This window comes from Lissotriton helveticus, chromosome 1_1 (genome assembly GCF_964261635.1).
Source record: "Lissotriton helveticus chromosome 1_1, aLisHel1.1, whole genome shotgun sequence".
In the NCBI taxonomy this organism is placed as follows: Eukaryota; Metazoa; Chordata; class Amphibia; order Caudata; family Salamandridae; genus Lissotriton; species Lissotriton helveticus.
In genome coordinates this window covers 122,944,877-122,961,635 of record NC_136057.1, presented here as the reverse complement: position 1 = coordinate 122,961,635, position 16,759 = coordinate 122,944,877, and the positions used below count along the sequence as shown (strand labels likewise).

The following is a 16,759-nucleotide window of genomic DNA, read 5'->3' as shown; positions in this document are numbered from 1 at the left end:
CGCCATAAGTGTGGCAGGGTATGCTCAGACGTGAGTCCCTTGCTCACTTTGCCACTGGATTCAAGCAAGCCGGGCCGAAGACGGCTGAAATGCCAGAAACCGGTCCCCGGAAGCTTGTTTCCGGTCCAGGGAAGGCATGGCTTGGTAGTTCGGGCTGGACTGTTCCCATGAGGCACAGGGGCAGACTGATTTGCATATGGCCATGTCTGAACTGGGGTGGCAGAGTGGGCTAAAGAATGGTGATGGATTAAACCCAGATCTGTGGACTGGGTGTGAGTGTTTGATTGGTTCAGATGCTCCGACCATCACCACCCCCTTTTGTACCACTATCTCTCATACAAGCTTTGAACGTCTTGTCTTTTAAATATCACGGATCAACCCTTGGGGGTAGGATGAAGTCCACAACTGGACCATCGAGTTGCACCTCCACCAGCGAATGGTCTGAGATTCCCCCTGCTATGTGCGTAACAGCTCTAAAATCAACTTTATGGACAGTCTGGGTGAAAGTATGGTGCAGGCATGCCAGACTACCATGTGCTGCAGATAAGTGTGTCCGGTTCTGATACCCTCTTCCCCTCTAGGGGCATTTAGGAGTATCATGAATATAGTATAGGTGCAGTTCTGTCACTCCAGTCACCCCAATGCGTATATGCTCTGTCGTAAGCGTCTTATCCTTCCACTGGATGAGTCAGTCTTGTCTGGGTCTCTTTCCTGTTTCCCGGCACTTGAATGGCACGCCCGAACACGAGAGAGAGCAGTGACCCACCAGCAGGCTTTTGTGGAGAGCTTTTGTCCTGGATGTAAGGCTGCATACAGTAGGGCTCCCACTCTGTCTTTTCTTTGCCTTTGCCTGAAGATCAGCAGTCCCAAGGTAGCAGTCACACCTGGCCTGTTGGTAAGTGCAGCCCCTCTGGAGGCCCTACCGTCACCAATTAAGCCCACACTGTGGCCGGCTGGACCACAGGCGTAAGCTCAGACAGGGTGTTGGAGACACTGGAGTAGTTGTAGTACCTCATGGGCCTCTGACACAGAGTAGCCAGAAATTCAGCTGCTAAAAGCCCAACACAGGCTCTCCAGGAAGCCAGTAGATTCAGACCCTGATGTGTTAGGAATTTGGCAAATGCAACCTTGAACGGGCAGTTGGCAGCACACAATCGTCCCACTGGGCCTCAACAATCACGTTGCCGTGGAGTTTTATTTTCTGCCTTGAACTGTTGGGAGAGTCTTGGCGGGGGAGGAGGGGGTCCCCCAGACTAGCTGGTCCTGCTGGATGGCTTTCCTGCCTGCCCTACAAATAACGAGGATGTGTAGGACCTTGCTTCTTCAAGGACAGCCTTGTCCTCCCTTCCCTTTCTTACCAGACAGGCAGGCTTCTAGGCAGACTTCTAGGCTCTTCAGGACAGGGACACAGCTTCTCCATTAAGTAATTCAGCCTGCAGGTGATGTCCCTTCAACTTAGATAGACTGTCAGGCTGACACCATCCCTGGTGGCACAGCAGGCACCTGGGTACTTTGTAGAGCACATTATTCCTAGGTAACAGAGGACTTTGTACTGTTTACAATCTACCAGTTTGATCTTTCCTTGCAATTGAAGGCGGCAACTCTTACATCTAAATTTCAGGTTATTAATTTGATGAGCCTGTCGACTAACATGCTTTACAGCAGCGTTTCGCGCAGGCGAAATGTTATGTCAACAGTATGTTGGCCTAGTCCCGCCTCTGTCTTGGCTAGCTCCATAAATGGAGGCTAGCCATTGGAAGACAGATCTGTCCATCAATGCCGGAGCAGATTTGTGGGCGTTCCAGCGATTTTTAGGCTTTCTGCCCACGTCATGCGGCGGTGGGCGGGTTCTTTTTTTTTTTTGGGTCTCGGCATCCTTCGTCACACCAGCCTGCTCGCTCTCCCTGTGAGGACGCAGACCCGACCCGCTCCCTACTCCGAGCTGGGGTGGGCTGCGCGATGTCACTTTCCTTGCAGGTAAGCGGAAGTGACGAACTGAACGGAAGTAAGAAAACAACCGTAAGGCTGCCCGAGGACGGAAAGCTACGGCTGCTTTCGGTAATTATTCGTGAGCATTGGTGAACCCGGGCCGCGGTGAGTGTGGTGCTCTTTCTTTGCAGGCTTAATGTTGGCCACCGGCTACAGTGACGGGGTGCAGGGCGAGAGCCGTGTAGGTGGGACTGAGTAGTGAGACCTGGGAGGGGTGCGGCGAGAGGCACGGCTGCTGCTCTGCGGGGGGTGGGTGGCAGACCGTGCCTGCGCCCCCACGAAATCAATCAATCGGGGTATACAGTCCTCGTATATCGGTCTCTTCTCAAACGAGGAGCATGCAATTCAGAAACGCATACTTCCGCTGGCCTGATGGCCTCTGGTGCCGGGATGGGGCTGGCGCATACCGCAGGGCCCCTGGGAGGGTCTGCCATTCACCCAAGCTGCGCGTTGGGTATTTTTGTATAGATCGAATGTTTTAGGTTATTTGTCTCCCCTTTAGAATTTCCCTTCCGCAAGAAGGTTTCGTGTGTCACTACATCTGCCTTCCGCTGGATCGCCACCACGCTACTCCGCCCCACCAGTGTCCCTTCCTCGTAGGTGTACCAGGAAATTCGGGGCATCCGGACCCTTTACATCGATAACCACTGCTCTGCATCCTCGCGCCAGACAAGAAGTTTGAGCTTTGCTGCCAGGTACCGAGTCTGCAAATTGGTTTTTGCTCTACCCACTCCATCCGTAGTCCTAAAACGTTAGGGCTCTGGTGCTTTCCCTTTCTAATCTTTATTCCTCAATATTGCATCCGTACCTTCTCCATTGACATCTCCAACTCTTAAAAAAATTAAAAAAATAATCCTCCCACACATGGAGTCTGCATAAACGCTAGGCCATTATGCCCTGAGACCTCATCCCCACTCAGAAGCTCGGCAGCTTCCAAATCTCATTAGGGAGTCTGGACACCGCCCCACCACTCCACCGAGCCCTCCTCACCTGTCGGACGCGAGCAGCAGAGATGGAGGCCACAGGCAAACCGAGTCTGTTCCAGGAGTAATAGAGCCCCCCCACGGGTGGAACTCAGCAGGAAAACAAAACTCCTGCTCGAGTGGGCCTGGATGTGTATTTGAATTATACTGAGTTCATGGCCCAATCGGTTATTTCAAGTGACAATGGGCTAGCAAAGAACAAAGCGCAACGACACTGTGGGCTTCTAGTACACGACTGCCAGTCCTTGTTACATGCAAATTAAACTTTATTTTAGATTCCTCTATAACAAGTCCACTGTTTCTTAGCTGGCTGGTGCACAACTACCTGCAGAGAGGGAAAAAAGATGTTGACCTCATGTAAGGCCCCACAAAGTACCCCCTCGGCCTGCCCCTTCCCTGCCCTCTTCGACAAGCCCGTCTACCAACTCTCCGCTCTTTAACTGTGCTATGGTGACCACTGTCCGCACGAAGCAAAAAAGTATTCCTTCTGAAATAAAAATAGAAAGTTATTCGTATAAATTGTAGCACCTACGATATTTAATTTCCAAAGCATCTTTATGTACAAGGACATAAGGGACATACAGGGGTGACATTCTTATGATGCATAACTGTTATTTCATTCAAAAACACTTATAGTTTTCATGATGGTGTTTACCAACAATTTGTTTTTCTAAAGTACAATTTTACTAAATTGGACCCTGCCCTGGGTAACATTGCTGTCTCAGCCGTGCAGTTGTCACTCACGTGTTCGACTTCCAGCCAGACCGCGTCAGATTTAAAGAAGGTACATTGGAGGTAATGTCACCCGTTACGCAGAGCGTTTAGGTTTAGTTCTGAAATCAGTTAAGCTTCATGAAAAACGTACTGAAGGGTGGCTGCCGAAAGTACCATCAACTGTGCAGAACACGCATCGAATTCACTGGCACATGGTGTACAAATACGTCACGTTTTTAAGTTCTCAGAAGTTAGGAAGTGAGAAATGTAGGTCGACACCTATCTCCAGAAAGGGCATCTATAGAATCCACCCCACTTGGCCCACCCGAACCAGTCCTGTCTGCTCTCCATATCCCGTGACAATTGCTTAACCTCGCCAGTAATAAACAAATCCCGCCTAAGCCGTGTTGTGATTGGGCTCAGCAGCTGTATTGACAGGCCGGGCTCTCTGGGTGGACAGGACCCTCCCATGTGGATTTAGCTGCAGGACAACACTGCCTGTCCAGAAGGCCCAGACACCTGGAGGACACCTTTAAGCCGCCTCCCGGACGATTTGTACTTCAGAGGTGCCCTGGTGAGCCCCCCGTTGTAAGACGCAGACGCTAATTGGCACAAGCAGCTTGTAAATCACTTTCTACAGGCGATGGGCGGCAGTGAGCTGACGCCTGCGGTGAACTGGGGATCGGCGGCCCCAACAGAGCTCAGAGCGGTAGAAAAACAACTCTTACATTTTACCGAGAATCATAGCAGTAGAGACAAGTAAAAAAAAAGAAACCTCAATTTATGATAAACTTAACTGTTGCCTGTCGCGGATTACCAGATGCGCTTTCTTATTTGACAGCATTCATTTTCTGGTTTCATCCTTTCGCTCACAACCTTCTCTGTATTGCCAGATCTATGTGTATCACGTGATCCTGTAGTCTCACATCACTGGCCTTGTTGCTAAGTGCAGGTACTTGTACACTTCTTGCTTCGTGTTCAAGGTCCATCTTAGCTCATAAGACAGTGCAAGGCATTTTGAGCACAAGGAAAGGAGTAACTTTAGTGTCACCTTCCATACCCAAGCAGAACCAACTTCCAACCATCTCACCATTCTTCTGTTTCCAACTGTTTCCGCTTGTGTCCAACTTGACCTTTACATGCGGCCCCTCCTTGTAAACAGCAGCAGTGTGTGGGGCTCGCAATGTGTGGGGCTCGCAGTGTGTGTGGGGGGCTCGCAGTGTGTGTTGGGGGGGCCTCGCAGTGTGTGGGGCTCGCAGTGTGTGGGGGGGCTGGCAGTGTATGGGGGGGCTCTGTGTGGGTGTGTGGGGGGCTCTGTGTGGGTGTGTGGGGGGCTCTGTGTGGGTGTGTGGGGGGCTCTGTGTGGGTGTGTGGGGGGCTCTGTGTGGGGCGGCTCTGTGTAGGTGTGTGGGGGGGCTCGGTGTGGGTGGCTCTGTGTGGGTGTGTGTGGGGGGGGGGCTCTGAGGGGGGGTTCTCTGTGGGTGTGGCTCTCTGTGGGTGTGTGTGTGTGGCATTTGCGAGAGATTAAGCTATTGGCATTGTAAATGACAATGCCATTTATTTATGTTTTCAAAACCAACACATAAATAAAAATGTTGTCATTTACAATGCCAATAGCTCTAACTTTTGCAAAGGCGAAACCGTTGCATTGTAAATGCTTATTTAAATATCTGTTTGGTGCCAGTGCATATGACTTTAATTTCTGCCTTTGGGATTCTATGTTACAAGTCCATAGGGTGCATGTATCCTTTGTGAGCTTAATAAAATGTTGAAAATTCTATAAATCCTCACTCCTACATCCAAGTTCTCTCAGGCTACAATTCTACACTCTGCTCTGTATAAAAACACCTCAACATTTTCAAAATTCTGCAACTCTGCATTGATTTGGCTTGTAAAATATATTTTGGGAAATTTTCATGTATTAAGTATTTAATTTTAATACTATAGGTGATTGAAATTACTGACGAAGAAAGCAAGATTTAGCACCAGGCAACTGAAGTCAGTGCCATAAGAAGGATTATTTTGAAAAACTGAAGGACATCCAGCATTCTACGTTTAAACAATTTCCAAAATCTAGGTGTGGCGAGGAAGTGGGAGCTGAGGAAAGTACTATACTGTAAGTGAAGTCTCTAATTTAGCATTTCATTAACCCAGAGCAATGCCAAATCTGTGCACAGAATAACCTTCATCTAAAACATCATGTAATTCCAGAGAGGAAGCACACACTGCATAAAAGAAAGTTATAACAAAAGGTTTCTTCTGCAGACCATCAAAGAAAAGATGCTGAGAGAAGACTCCGAAGCTGACACGTTTACAACCAAAAGATTGGAAAATCACCTTTGTTCAACAACCATTTTTAACCAGTTACACAAGTTTGAGACTATCTGACTCTGGGTAGAAAACCACGACCCACTCTGCTCACTCTTGTGAAAACCTTAAAAATTCACCACTTTATTGTGTCCATAACCATCTCAGATTGTTTGTTTTTTATTGTGTACTGTTCTGTAATTCTATGTAAATCGCCTCAACAGTATCTGCTGTGAATGAGTGATATGTAAAACTGCTCAATATAAAAATGGATTAAATGAGCACAGTTGCGCTATAGGTAATGTAAATAAATCTTCGTCTTCAGAACTACAAACCTTAACATTACACCAAACATAGAAAGGGTAAAAGGAACTGATGTTCTGAGACTCGTGATCCACAATAGTACTGTGCACGTTCTAACGCCCTCAGTTACTGCCATTACGTCAGTGCAAAAAGGTACTTATCAGTTTAATTAATAAATATCAGACTAACACCTTATCACTGCATTGTTAAGAACCTATACAAATAGATTTGAGAAAATCTTCAGTCACAAAATAAGTTGCTGCAGGATAGGCTATAACCTAAAGACTATTATCTGCTAAAAATATTTCGACAGGTGTTACAGGGCTGCTTTCAGACATATTTTGCTCAATTGAAGTGTTAAGAAGATTACACACAATTTCTTTTAGAGATAAATGCTGAACATTATCTAAACAAGCCCAACTCTAAAATTGGGTTCACTCTTACTGTGGCATATAAGCAAAAGAAAACTAAATGTAGAGATATTAACTCTAGGAATACACCTTATAAAAACACGGACTGTGAGAACAAATTCAGTGTTCAAAACCGCCTCAATCAAGGCAAAATAACCTAAGTTGGGGAAAAAAGTTACATGTGCCAAAAAAGATACAGCCATAAATCTAATCTCACAGAATTTGACACAATGCACACTGGGGGAAACCACTCTCAGTGCAAAGTATGCCAAAAAAGTTTCAGGCATAAATCTTATCTCACTGTGCATATGAGAATCCACACTGGGGAAAAACCTTATCAGTGCTCTGAATGCCAGAAAAGGTTTATTATCAAAGCGAGTCTATATCGACATGCATTAACCCACTCTGTCGAAAAACCTTACCAGTGCACTGAATGCCCAAAAAGTTTCAGCCGTAAATCTTATCTCACTGTGCATATGAGAATCCACACTGGGGAAAAACCTTATCAGTGCTCTGAATGCCAGAAAAGGTTTAGTATCAAAGCGAGTCTATATCGACATGCATTAACCCACTCTGTCGAAAAACCTTACCAGTGCACTGAATGCCCAAAAAGTTTCAGCCGTAAATCTTATCTCACTGAGCATTTGAGAATCCACACTGGGGAAAAACCTTATCAGTGCTCTGAATGCCAGAAAAGGTTTAGTATCAAAACGAGTCTATATCGACATGCATTAACCCACTCTGTGGAAAAACCTTATCAGTGCGCTGAATGCCAGAAATGTTTCAGTGACAAAAGAGCACTTACTATACATACAAGGACTCACACTGGGGAAAAACCTTACCAGTGCTCTGAATGCCAGAAATGTTTCAGTTACCAAAGCATTCTCACTTGGCATAGAAGAACCCACACTGTGGAAAAATCTTTTCAGTGCTCTGAATGCCAGAAATGTTTCATTGACAAAAGCAGTCTCACTTGGCATATAAGAACCCACACTGGGTATAAACCTTTTCAGTGCTCTGAATGCCAAAAATGTTTCAGTATAAAAAGCGGTCTCACTCAGCATATAAGAACCCACACTGGGGAAAAACCTTATGAGTGCTCCGAATGCCACAAATGTTTCAGTGTAAAAAGCAGTCTCACTAAGCATATAAGAATCCACACTGGGGAAAAGCCTTATCAGTGCTCTGAATGCCAGATATGTTTTAATCAAAAAAGCAGTCTCACTCAGCATATAAGAACCCACACTGGGGAAAAACCTTATCAGTGCTCTGAATGCCACAGATGTTTCAGTGAAAAAATCAGTCTCACTCAGCATATAAGAACCCACACTGGGGAAAAGCCTTATCAATGCTATGAATGCCACAGATGTTTCAGTGAAAAAATCAGTCTCACTCAGCATATAAGAACCCACACTGGGGAAAAGCCTTATCAATGCTCTGAATGCCACAGATGTTTCAGTGAAAAAAGCAGTCTCACTTACCATATAAGAATCCACACTGGGGAAAAGCCTTATCAGTGCTCTGAATGCCAAAAATGTTTCAGCCAAAAATCTCAACTCAGTAAACATGTGAGAATCCACACTGGTGAATAAAATTATCAGTGCTCTTAATGTCAGAAAAGATTCAGAGGTAGAGATGGTTACAAGCACCATAAGAAAACACACCATTAAAATAATTCAGTGCTCCGAATGCCAGAAAAGCATTAATTTTAAACGCAATCTCACTCTACATGAGCAGACGCACACAGGGAAAAAACATTACCAATACTGTGAATGCCAGAAATTCCTATTTGATAGGCACAGCCTCACTAACCATAAGCGACTCCATACTGATGAAAAACCTTATGAGTGCTCTGAATGCCAGAAAAGCTGCATGAGAAACTCCACACTGGAGAAAATCCTTATGCCATAAAAGCTTGAATCTGAAAGACAAGAGTTATGCTTCACGAGAGATCCCACTCTGGGGAAAAGCCTTATGAGTGCTCGAAATGCAAACAAAGTCTTGAATACAATGTCATTTCACATAAGAGAATTCACACTGGACTAAAGCCATATACAGGTGGGGAAAGGCAGAAACGTTATACTCAGAAAGGAGATCTCACTAAACATGAGAAATGCATCCACATGAGGTGAAAAGTAAGGCATAGCTTGAGTTGCAGGAAATTTTCTAACAACCTGACTTTACATGAGAGAACACATATTGTAGTTGCAATAGGATTCATCAAGAAACACTTGCAGGATAACTTAGGCTGCCCGCATGTACCTTCCAAAGAAATTTCAGGCCTGGAAATATTTTTAATTGCAACAGAATCCACAATTAGAGTATCTGAAAGTTACAAAACTCTCAAGGTCTTTACTTTACACAGAGAAGTGTTAGTGCTTGCAAAAATCAACTAATTGCCAATGAAATCACAATAATAATGTCTTAAATATCTACCCAAAAGGTTTCTACTTGCCCATGTTTCTTAACATATGACTGATATCTATTTTTCCATGATAAGATTAAGCCTATGCGGAGTTCCTCGGTGAGAAACTCCGCAAAGTGACAAAAAAACTCTGGCGGTCTACACGGAGTTCCGCGAGCAGTGGAGTGCGTAAGGGTCATGCCGTTTGTGGTGATTTCATCCCATGTCGGAGAATCATTTGGCCCTTCTCTTCCAAGAAGTTATGGATCTCTTTGCCAAGGGAACTATCAAACGCATCCCTGTGCCAGAAGTAGGTCAGGGTTGCTACTCCCACTACTTCTTGGTACCCAAAAAGACATAGGCCTGCATCCTATCTTAGTCCTCAGGGACATCAACGGCTTCCTCCGAAAGAAGAAGTTCAAGATGTTAACCTTATCTCAGGTCTTGTCTGCCTTCGACCCTGGAGATTTGATGGTAGCGTTGGACTTGCAGGATACTTACTTTCACATCCCCGTTTTGCCTGCCCACCGGCATTACCTACGGTTCCCGGTAGGCCACGTGCATTTTCAGTTTACCACGCTCCCCTTTGGCCTTATCAGCCCCCCCCGGGTGTTCACGAAAGTGATGGCGATGATCGCAGCTCATCTGCGCAGATCAGGGGTTCCAGTCTTCCCCTATCTCGACGACTGGCTGTTGAAGGCGAGCTTGCCCAGGTCGTCTCCCACCTCCAGACTACGACGGACTTCCTGCATTTGCTGGGGTTCACAGTTAACGTGCTGAAGTCGCACCTGATTCCCTCCTATAAGCTCCTTTTCATCGGAGCAGTTCTGGACACAGCACAGTTTTGGGTCTATCCTCCCTAGCAGCAAGTCCAGGATATTCGGGCTATGATACCGATGTTTCAGCCTCCATCCCGGTGTTTGTGCCTCCTGCATCCTGCTGGTGCATCATGCCAGATGGCATATACGTGCTCTGCAGTGGGACCTGAAGTTTCAGTGGGCGCAGCACCAGGGGAATCTTTCCGATGACGTTCAGATTTCGGAGGGGACTGCAAGTCAGTTGCAGTGGTGGTTCACGAACCAGGATTGGGTCAACAGCAGATCCATCTCCCTTCCCCAACCTGACTTCACAGTAGTGACGGATGCGTCACTCCTGGGTTGGAGCGGCCATATGGGAATGCCGGAGATCATAGGCCTCTGGTCTCTGGCGGAGTCCAGGCACCACATCAACCCTCTGGAGCTCCGGGCGATTTGTCTTGCACTGAAGGCATTCCTTCTTTCTGTCAAAGGAAGAGTGGTTCAGGTGTTCACGGACAACACCACCGCCATGTGGGACTGCAACAAACAGGGCAGGGTGGGGTCGTGGACCGTATTTCAAGAGGCTCTTCGCCTTTGGACATGGCTGGAACATCAGGGCATATCTCTGGTAGTTCAACACTTAACAGGTTCACTGAACGCCACGACGGACAAACTCAGCCGCCAGTGCATGATGGATCACAAATGGCATCTTCACTCGAAGGTGGTGCTAGGTCTCTTTCAGTAGTGGGGAGAGCCTTGGTTAGATCTATTCGCCACCGAAGAGACTGCTCAATGTCAGCAGTTATGCGTGTTAGAGTTTCCAAGGTGGCTCTCGCTCGGCGACCCTTTTCGTTGCGAGTGGAGTTGCGGCCTCCTGTACCACTTCTGCCAAGATTGCTGAAGAAGATCAAACGCGATCAGTCCCAAGTCTGGTACCCCGAGCTCTTGAGCATGGCGATCGATCCTATTGTTAACAGATTTTTGAAGTGCATTACTCATCTCTTTCCTCCTTCTCCTTTCATAATGCCCTAGTGGGAGTTGAATCTTGTCCTCACTTACCTTATGTGTGCACCCTTTGAGCGCCTACATAATTGTCCTCTTCGCCTCCTTAGAAGACTGCTTTTTTGCTTGCCATCGCCTCTGCTTGCAGGATGAGTGAGCTTCAGGCTTATCTTCCAGACCTCCCTTTCTTGCTGTCCATCCGGACAAAGTAGTCCTCCGTATAAGCCCTCTGTTCTGCCCAAAGTGATTGCCTCTTTCCACATAGGTCTGACCATCACATTACCTACCTTCTTCCCACCTCTGCTGTGTTTTTCTCTGCCAGGCGCATGACATATAGACTGTTCACACACTTTCTGTAGTATGCTTCGTTCTGGGCAGATAAACTCTAATCCCCACTCTACATCTAACCTCGTGTTAGTGCAGCCCGATGTAAACAGTAATTGTAATGTATTTAGATTTACATAACACTTACTACCCCATATGAACTTTAAAGCGCATTTTCGGCGAGTAGCACGCTATTCCAGGATTCAAAAATGATTAGTGGTGAATTAGTGTAGGGAAATATAAAATGTATTTGAGAGCTGCACATGTTGGTCTGTTAGTTGGGTTAAAAAAGATAGTGGGGGGATAGAAGAGGGAAGGTTTTGCATTTGTATAGCGCTTGCTACCCCTGATGAAGTGTTGAAGCGCTTTTCGGCGAGTAGCATGCTACTCCAGATCCCAAAAAGATGAATAGACAGATCAATTATGGTGGGTAGGTTGTTTGATTATATACAGACAACTGAACGAAAATGTATAAAATTCTGTTGTAAAGTTGTATCCAAGAGACAAGTATAGTCTCTGATAATCATGTATACAATACTGATACATTTTAAGTTGGCTTGCCATCAAGACTGATGCCCCGTAATGTTGATGCAAAGTCATCTGTGCTGGAGTATCTTAGACTCTTGTTGAATTGTACCATCCACCTTGTAGGTACTGCTATTTGTATCAGGTCCACGTTGTAGGCAGACACAAACGCCTACATTGTGCGCTATTTATATTAAGCATAATGTAGGTCAGCAGATGACAGTAACCACTGTACAAGTTGTATTAGGTGCTTAGAAGTAGAGTGACATAGAGGGCAATAAACACTCACTAAATCTTTTTTTTATTATTAACAGTGCTCATAAGACCATACAATTCAATACCATGTACAAATAGCCCATTGGGGAACAGTTCAGGCATCATCTGGGGATTACACATCCGAGAAACACAAGTGTCTTTCATGAATACAAATTGACTACTCCTCCAAGGACTGCACTGTATTATTGACACGGGCGAAAAGGAAAACTAGCAGTCAGGCGGCGCACTGATTGTATACCCCCAACCTGACAGGATGATGACAGACCCCAACCACCTGCAGCGGAAACGTGCCACCTCACTTAATAGCTGCCAGACGCTTTACTATGTAAGCAGACTGGTGGTTTACAACTGCGCCTACTTTGGGGCACCACATGTATTTTCCAGCATAATCTGGTGTGCTCCCCCCCCCTGTGTGGGATGATAGCACCCACTGAAAACTGCACCGTTGTGTAGTCTGGGACAATGCACCTTCCATGTAATTCTGAACTGTGCCTTTAAATACGGTACTATTTTGTGTGCCTATTTAATTCAGGTATACAAAGAATGTGGTACTACTTGTATACTAGGGACGGACAAGGAAGATTGAATTTCTATGGTGGCAGAAATGTTTTTGTCAAAGTGCTTTATGCCCTAAATACTCTCCCGTACCCTGAACATATTGAGATTACGTAGAATACACCTCTGCGTACCTAATGCTGCCATTTGTATTTCAAGATCAGTGATTAATGTGGCTTTATCAAGTTTAAAGCCATTGGGCGTTTCCGACCTGTCTGATACTTGCATATGGAAAAGATGGGTCATTTGAACCTAAAGATAGATAAACATATTCATAGGTCACAATTTATGTCTGCATCTAATATAAAACTGTAAATTAGGAGAGGTGATAAGTGAGAAGTTAAAGGCAGCCGCTAATCGAGCTGCATTTGTACATAGGCCTTCCTATATTATGATATCTATTCCTGCTTAAGTCTTTAATTGTAATGAATACTTTAATACCCAGGCATGAAGTCATCCTCGAGCTGTTTAGATAATCCACCTGTCTCGCCACTTCTTCCCCACTGCATCCTTAACCAGTGGCCTAGCCAGTGTGCCTTGGGCCCCAAGGCAATAAAGGAAATGTGACCTCTGCCGTTTATTTGGACTGTGGAAAACAGCAACAATCATTGTTCTGTGGGCCCCTCAGGCCTCTGTTTGAACTGTGACAAACAGCAGTTATCAGGGTTCAGTGGGCCTTTAAGGCATCTGGGACCTGGTGCCACTGCACCTGCTGCACCAATGGGAAGCTAAGCCCCTGCCCTTAACAGCTTCTATTCTAGCCCCACTGGAGAACCGAAACAGCCAAGTACTGATCTGGCCATATATGCAGGCATGCAGCCGCCTCTTCCTCTGAATGGATATAAGTCGCATGAAAGCAGCATGCGGGAAACAACCATTTTCTGAGGTAAATTCAACCAACACCTCTTCTGTTCCAACCTGAATCCATTTAAAACCAGGGACGAAAAAACGGTTCAACGTCATCCCTTGCTTATCAGAATGGTAAAACAGATTCATCTAACATTACAGTGTACCACATAACAAATTGTGATTCTGTTTACAAATTAAAACTAGCATGCATATAGAAAGGGCAGCCTTTGGCCAAAATAGCCATTTTCCCTACCCATACTTTTAACACATCTTATACAAAAAATGCAAATTACATTGTCATCCGGAAATTGTCATTAGCGCCTACTCATAACCAAATGCCACTTAGAATTGTCTTTCACTTCAAGCTTTCAAAGGTATATTAATATAAAAGCAGTATTGAATTTTTTGACGTTGTGTACTCTTACCAGAAACGTTTGATTAACCAGTTATAAAATCACGTCTAGCTTAGTTACTTTACAGTCTTCTTTTTTTTAATAGTAATTATTTCACATTGTTACTGAATATGCATGGCTAAACACTTATAAGGTCCCAAAGGCGAGACCTATTGGCTATGACAATGCTTGTTATTGATTGAGTACATTGAGCGGAAGAACTTTTGATTAAGTCCTGAAGAATGCCGCAAACACCTATTTGGAGGGTTAATAGGCTGAAACATGTTGACCTCTTATTGACTCTAACAGTGCATATATATTTCTCCCACAGTGTGTCCTATTTTTAATCCTGGCCCAGGGGTGTAAAAATAATGGAAACCACATACCCTTTAGCAAGTTTTAACTTTCACTCTGCTGCCCCCACTACCCTGAGCTCATTATTGTGGTATTTAGTATACCTTTCTCTATAACAAAATATGCCTGAACTCCTCCCTCTCAGTGAGGGGGTTGTTTCATGGTGCAAGGAGATTCCCAATAAGGAAGCATGCCAACTATGGTGGGTGAGGGAAATTGTCCTTTTAAAGGGATATTTCATCTTAGCTAGGTCTTCATTTGCAACAGTAATCCTCAGAGACCCAAGGGCTTCTTGATTGTGGTAGAAATGCATTTTTACCCCTTCATTGTACGTTCAATTACAGATCATTGCATGAAATGTGATCTATGTAGGGAAAATACTCTGTGTACTGACAAAATGTGTTAAAATAACAGAAAGTTGATCATCGCAAATATAACTAGAATGTTAATTCTAGCATATTTTTGATACCACAAGGTATAAGAAATTTGGGGATCTTTATCTGATATCTTTATCAGTAAGTTATCTGAAATTATTGAACATAAACTTTTCCAAGTATTATTTCGAAAGATTAAGGAATTGGTCTTTTCTAAACTAACCCCAGTGCGTATAACTACAATAATCACCTCTCTCAAATCAATATTGTGCTTGTTTTAGTGAGTAAGCTAAATGATCTAAGAGAAGCCAGGAACTGGCGTCAGTATTTTATCTTAGGAAGCTTCAAGTTAGAGAGTGAAAACACTTTTTAGAATGCCCCAAAAATTGTGATAAAGATATTTCAATATGTTTGACAAAAAGAATAGGTACATTTCCTGACAATATTGAAATTCTGAACTAACAGGAACAAATATTTAAACGACATTACAAAAATATTAGAGACTAAATTTCAGCAATATAGGAAATACTGAGGTTTGTGTACTAATAATCCATTTGATAAAAAGTGGTTGCTTTTGGAGTCAGCACACTAGTGTGTCTGTGATTGTTTTTAAATAAAGGCATTTTTAATGCTCCCCGTATTACTTTCAGATTCACAAATGTCCCCTTGGGTTACTACCTCCTGTTACTTTTTTTCAGTCCACATATGGTTTCAAAGTTCAATACATACCTTAACAATGTATTAAATATTCAGAAGGGAAACTATTAACATTCCCCTTCCAAATTCTGAATTGTTAAATGGCCTTAGTACATTTCAAAATGGGGTTTAGCATTTGCAAACTCTGTGAATTACTGAACCAGTAGACTTTGTTAACAATAAAACATGAGGCAATTTTTCTCAATTCCCTCCAAATTAAGTTTGCTGATATTGTTAGTTGAATGATAACCGGTGCATGTACCTATTTAGTGTTAGTGTTGCTTCAGATCAAATAAAAACCATCACACATAACTCTTACACAATACTTAAAGACAGAATTTCTGACATCCAGCGTTAATGCTTTGTTAAATATATTTGCAAATGTTGTCACTTAAACAGGAAAGCAGCTAAAGCAGTCTCTGGACATAAAATAGGATGTAATCCTAATCTTTAGATACATTTTCTGAGTTTCAGGAACAATGTGTGTCTTCTGGGTTTACTCTAAACCACTATAATAAACATATTCAATGATTTTAGATTTGATCTGTTTGTACTGGTTTCCATTGCAGACAATTATCTAGATTTAGACCAAGGATCAATTCCACCCATGGCTTTTAAAATCTATTAATCAATGATCTGTATTAGTGTTATTGCAACTAAAACTGTAATAGAACTGATCTGAGAGATGAACCTTCAAGTATTATGCTCAGTCAATTTATTGAACAAACTATGGAGTTAAAATCTGAATAGATTAGATCCTCAAGCATTGCCTGACCACTGTATTTTACATCAATAGATTACTTATCAGCACATTTTCTCTAAGTACAATTCAGTCATCTTCTATTTTTCGCGGAGCTCATGCTGGGTCTGTTAGAACTCTTTCAAAAATCTGACATTTAAATGTCCCAAAAATCACGAATTCTAGTTTTAAGCCTGGTCAAACCTTAATGAATGCTAAAACCAAAAGATGCCCTTCTGTTCCTACATTTTATTGTGTACCATGGTTCAGAAATGGCATGTTTTTGCTTTCGGAGGTAAAATTCTAAACATATTTATTGTTATTGCCAGCCGAAAAATTATCACTAATTGGGAAGATAACAACAAGTGGTCTTGTGATGCTTGCTGGAATGGGAAGTGTTTAATCAAAAAGTGGATGGAATTCAAGTTTAGGAGACAATTTTTACAAAAGTGTATGGATTTTGTATATATTTCAAATTGTTGATCTCCAAAGTGGCCTAAATAAATAAATTGAATTGAAATTCAAGTTTATCATTTGAATCCTATTGTTGGAAAAGATGTGATTTTGAACTCCATGAGGCGGTTCTTTTCCAGAAAGCATTCAGGTTGTAATCATGAGTCAAATAATGCTGAGGAGGTTAAAATATTCTAATTGAATTCTAATTACATATGAAATGTTCATTGTTCAATATATTTCTCTTGGACTGTATTGCTTAAGCAAAATAATTAGTATTTGTTTTTCTATATGTAGGAAGCATTACATTAAT

At 43.5% G+C, this 16,759-nt stretch overlaps 1 protein-coding gene across 7 annotated transcripts in view; it reads left to right on the top strand.

Moving 5' to 3' along the window:
• The window catches only part of LOC144766190 (uncharacterized), a 315,417-nt gene that overhangs the window by 143,277 nt on the left and 155,381 nt on the right, over positions 1-16,759 (top strand). For 2 of the 7 annotated variants that reach the window (XM_078650457.1, XM_078650351.1), the window contains exons 4-5: positions 5,634-5,802; positions 5,952-16,513. The exons of 1 other annotated variant lie outside the window; for it this stretch is intronic. In XM_078650457.1, coding sequence (XP_078506583.1) covers positions 6,886-8,298 — 1,413 coding nt within the window. In that variant the 5' untranslated portion in view covers positions 5,634-5,802; positions 5,952-6,885 and the 3' untranslated portion in view covers positions 8,299-16,513. Of the gene's footprint in view, positions 1-5,633; positions 16,514-16,759 lie in introns of those variants that run through there. 4 more of the 7 variants (XM_078650350.1, XM_078650346.1, XM_078650355.1 and 1 more) reach the window with 2 other exon arrangements.